At 39.5% G+C, this 3,812-nt stretch overlaps 1 protein-coding gene across 2 annotated transcripts; it reads right to left on the minus strand.

The window, feature by feature from the left end:
• Window positions 1–545: 545 nt before the first annotated feature.
• Window positions 546–2,907, minus strand: serf2b (small EDRK-rich factor 2b). Of its 2 annotated transcripts, none has more exons than XM_030722834.1 (3): window positions 2,753–2,907; window positions 1,927–2,035; window positions 546–971 (listed from the first exon to the last, which is right to left on the minus strand). In XM_030722834.1, exons 1-3 carry the CDS (start codon window positions 2,757–2,759, stop codon window positions 899–901), a joined length of 189 nt encoding a protein of 62 aa, XP_030578694.1. In that variant the 5' UTR covers window positions 2,760–2,907; the 3' UTR covers window positions 546–898. The 2 variants fall into 2 exon arrangements, with proteins under 2 accessions (XP_030578694.1, XP_030578691.1); XM_030722831.1 differs by having other exon boundaries at window positions 1,927–2,038; window positions 2,753–2,898.
• Between the last annotated feature and the right edge of the window lie 905 nt (window positions 2,908–3,812).

Raw genomic sequence — 3,812 nt, forward strand, 5'->3', positions numbered from 1 at the left:
CAGTTAACTACGTCACCCCCCACACCTAGTTTTAGTTCACTGTCATGACTCTGGGCTTGATGCTTGTGTAGTTAATCTTGCTGCTGTTAGCCACAGTTCACTACAAAACATTACGTGGAGGAAAATTACTACAAAATAAAAGCCTATAATGTTTTTAAAAAAAAAACAAAAAAATATCCACATATTTTCAAGGTCACAAATGACTCCACGAAGCTTTCCATTATCCTTGCCATACCAGTGGGTAGACACCTCTCGTTGCTTGATCCAGGGTTAAGACAATTTAAAGCCTTGAAGGTTATTCAAGTACCACCATGATCTGTGCCTTGCAAAACTCGTTTTACCCCTTTCCAGTGTACAAGTAAACAGCTATAAACACAGGTGGTTAAATGAAGTGACTCTTGAATTCTCACCTGAGGCCTTCTGTTGTACCGTTTAAGACCCCACGCAGACACTTAATCTACACCTGCATGTGTCACCATTACAAGGGTCCTTCGGGAGAAGACTCGCTGTTAAGGTGGACATACTGTGAATAAGTTGAACAAGCATAAAACAAACAAAAAAAAAGATACACTTTATTTGAAACCAGCAGGGGGCATTTTTGTACAAAAATACACAACTGTTACATAGATGCTTTGTGTTGAGAATTGTTCATCATTATCCTGCTCCTTACACCACTGATGCTCCCCTGCATGCAGCACCAACGTGACACAACCACTAACTCGCTCAGACATAATTTCACTGAGTAAAGCAACAATTCCAACAAACAATGTCATTTGCCATAGGGAAGAAAGTCAGATCCTGGATTCTTGAGTTTAGACAAAAATGAAAGATCCTTTCTCATAAATATCAGGTAGAACGCTGAGTGCGGGATGTTCTTGAGACACTGAGACTTCATTCTTCACTTGGCCTTCGTGCTTCCTTTCCCAGCTTCATTTGCCTTTTTCTGCTTCTGTTGCATTATCTCGGCATCTCTGGAGGATAAGAGGGACATTTCAAGAGAGGACAGACTTTAGGAGACACCCAACTGTAACGCACACTGATTAAAAAAGTAAATAAATAAATAAATCACTTTATGTGCAGTATCTGCCTAACAGATTTTTTTTTTTAAATACCTTTAGCTTATTGCTTTGTTGCCTAAAAGTACTGACTTTTTTTTTTTGCAGTCTATAGCAGGGCTTCTCTTGCATGCAAGTGCCCACCAAAGACATTATGACCTTTCACCCAAATCAAAATCATTATTATTTTTTTTTTTTTGCTACTTTGTCACATTTGTTATTAAATGGCCAAAAATAACAGGAAAAGGCACTTCTGTTAAGTAAGGGAAGACTGATTCATTGCCTTTACTATAATGAAACAATAGTTCGTACATGCGTAGTCTCTTCCTATGAAAGAGCCAGGGAGAACCCTGAACTGTCACATAAACAAGATTTTTTTTTTTTCAAACAAAAAAGAAAAAAAAAAAAACAAGCCAAATAAGCCCCATTGCCCCAAAGAGCAGTTTACTTGTCCTAAGAGCCACTGGTTATGATGCAAATATAGCACTACAAAGACTACACAGTGGCAGCTCCTGAACTGTCATAAACTTCATAATCAAATGTTCCACTTCTATTGACAATTTTTGGAAAATATAAGACACGTGTTTGCAAAGACACTTTGTTGTTCTTTGTAGTGTGTAATTTCAGTGCTTAATTTTTCCTGCTGTCTTGAATTTTCATTTAAATGTATAATACAGATTAGATGTATTTACCTTGTACTTACAACACTAATTATATATATATATATATATATATATATATATATATATATATATATATATATGATAAAGTACATCTGATCCATAACCTGCGGTACTTTTGTCAACTCATGCTGTTTTGAAGCCTATTTATAAACAAACGGTTTATCTTCTGCAAACCCCTGCAGGCTCACCTCTGTTTCCGGGCAGCAGCAGACAGCCCATCTTCATTCCTCTTCCCTTTAGTCTGTTCAGTATGCTTTTTGGCATTTTTCTGGCGTGCAAGCTCACGCTGGTTTCCTCCTGCTTGTCAGTAAAAAGACAAAAAAAAACACGCACACATCATATGAACACACTGCACCTTAATGAGACATCTGATGTAAGTTGGAGCCCAACAAGCAAAGTCAGTAAAACACAGAATGAATCAAAAATCTGCGTGCTTTTTTATGTGTCTATAAGCCGAATAATAAACAGAAAAAGAGCAGGCTATAATCTGCAAGATGACAGAAGCAGCCGACGTGGCAGAGAGGCGCTCTGGAGCACTTTCACGACCAGCAACAGCACAGCGAGCAGCAAAAGCATCCGCCGCTGTCACGGTTTGTCCGAGTTCATGTCCAAAACCGGAAAATAATCGCAGATAAAAATATGCAAGCTGCGTTTGAACCAAAATATCCGTGTTATGGCTCTGCCAATTGGGTCCACATAAACAGGCCAGGGTTCGGACTAACACCCGGACAACAAGCGACCCATAGCCACACACGTACAACGGGACGTTATGTAACACATGAAAGCATAAGCCTGTGTATTTCATTAAACCCACAAAAAACAGGCAAATTAGCCGCATCCTTAAGTTACTATCGAAAACGACAATGCCGTATGAAATCTGTAAAACTGAATAACGTTTATTTCAGTAAATAGACGGAACCCAAGTCGAACAACAAGAGTCTGCCAAAAACAACAACGCAGAATACAAGCAACCGACCAAATTACATAAAGAGGCAACTAAAAATCGATACCCACTTGTCATTTTAATAATCTACGCTTCTTTCCTCCAAAATCCAGACGTGCTCAGCCAAAGGGCCGCTGACTCCCTTCTCGTCGCTCCAGTCGCTGTTTTTTAGTTTGGTCGCGAGCCAAGTATGCGCGAGACTTCCGCAAGAGAACCAGAACATTCCGTCGAGCCACACGGGACTGCGCATGCGTCAGGTCTTAACAGCAATTACGGTGTCCAAATTCAGGGGCTGCATCTTCCGAAGCATACAGCCTACTTAGGGCGCGTCCCTCGGAGGCCGCGAAGCCACCCAGTGTCACGCTAAATAGAAAATACTGCAAAGATCACATGTAAAATGTTCAAACTATGAAACTTTGTTGATTTCTTAAAAATGTATGGTAGTTTTGAATTTGATGTTAGATGTTAGATTCAACTCATTATCATTGTGTACACAAGGCACACAACGAAATGATGGTTCCAGATCACTCATCCAGAGACGAGCATCTGCGGTCATGCAGCCAGAGACCGGCAATGATGCTATCAAATTCAAACATAAATGGAACTACAGTATATAATGCAAAAAAAAAAAAAAAAAAAAGTTTGTACATTCTAACAAGCTTGAAAGTAAATATTTAGTATTTATTCTTTATTCTTCAACACACATGAACTCTCTCAGGCAGCTTTCTTGTAATTCCTTAAATTTGGTATGGTTCTCCAGGCTTCTTGAAGGATATTCAAAGCGCGTCTTTAGATGTTGACCACCTTTTGTTCCATTCTCTGACAAGATTATCCCACACTGCTTCAATAATGTTGAGGTCCAGGTTCTTGGGAGGCCAGTCCATGAGTGCTAGTGTTCCAATGTGTGTTTTTCTATCCAGGTGCTTTTACTGCATTGGAAGCACATTTGGGATCATTGTCATGTTGAAAAATGAAGTTGTTGCCAACCAGATGCTTTCCAGATGGTATTACATGGTGGATCAAAATCTGATGGTACTTTTCTCTGTTAATAATTCCATCAGTTTTGATAAGATCCCAACACCACTGGCTGAAATGCAGCCCCAGACCATGACAGTCTCTACTGTGTTTTAC

The sequence above is a fragment of the Archocentrus centrarchus genome, chromosome 3, assembly GCF_007364275.1.
Source record: "Archocentrus centrarchus isolate MPI-CPG fArcCen1 chromosome 3, fArcCen1, whole genome shotgun sequence".
Classification (NCBI taxonomy): domain Eukaryota; kingdom Metazoa; phylum Chordata; class Actinopteri; order Cichliformes; family Cichlidae; genus Archocentrus; species Archocentrus centrarchus.

What these genes read in the sequence shown, in the direction of transcription:
- serf2b (XM_030722831.1), bottom strand. An exon ending in GCTGCTGCCCGGAAACAGAG is followed by an intron (nt 972 to 1,926) that starts GTGAGCCTGCAG and finishes CTTATCCTCCAG; the next exon opens with AGATGCCGAGATAATGCAAC.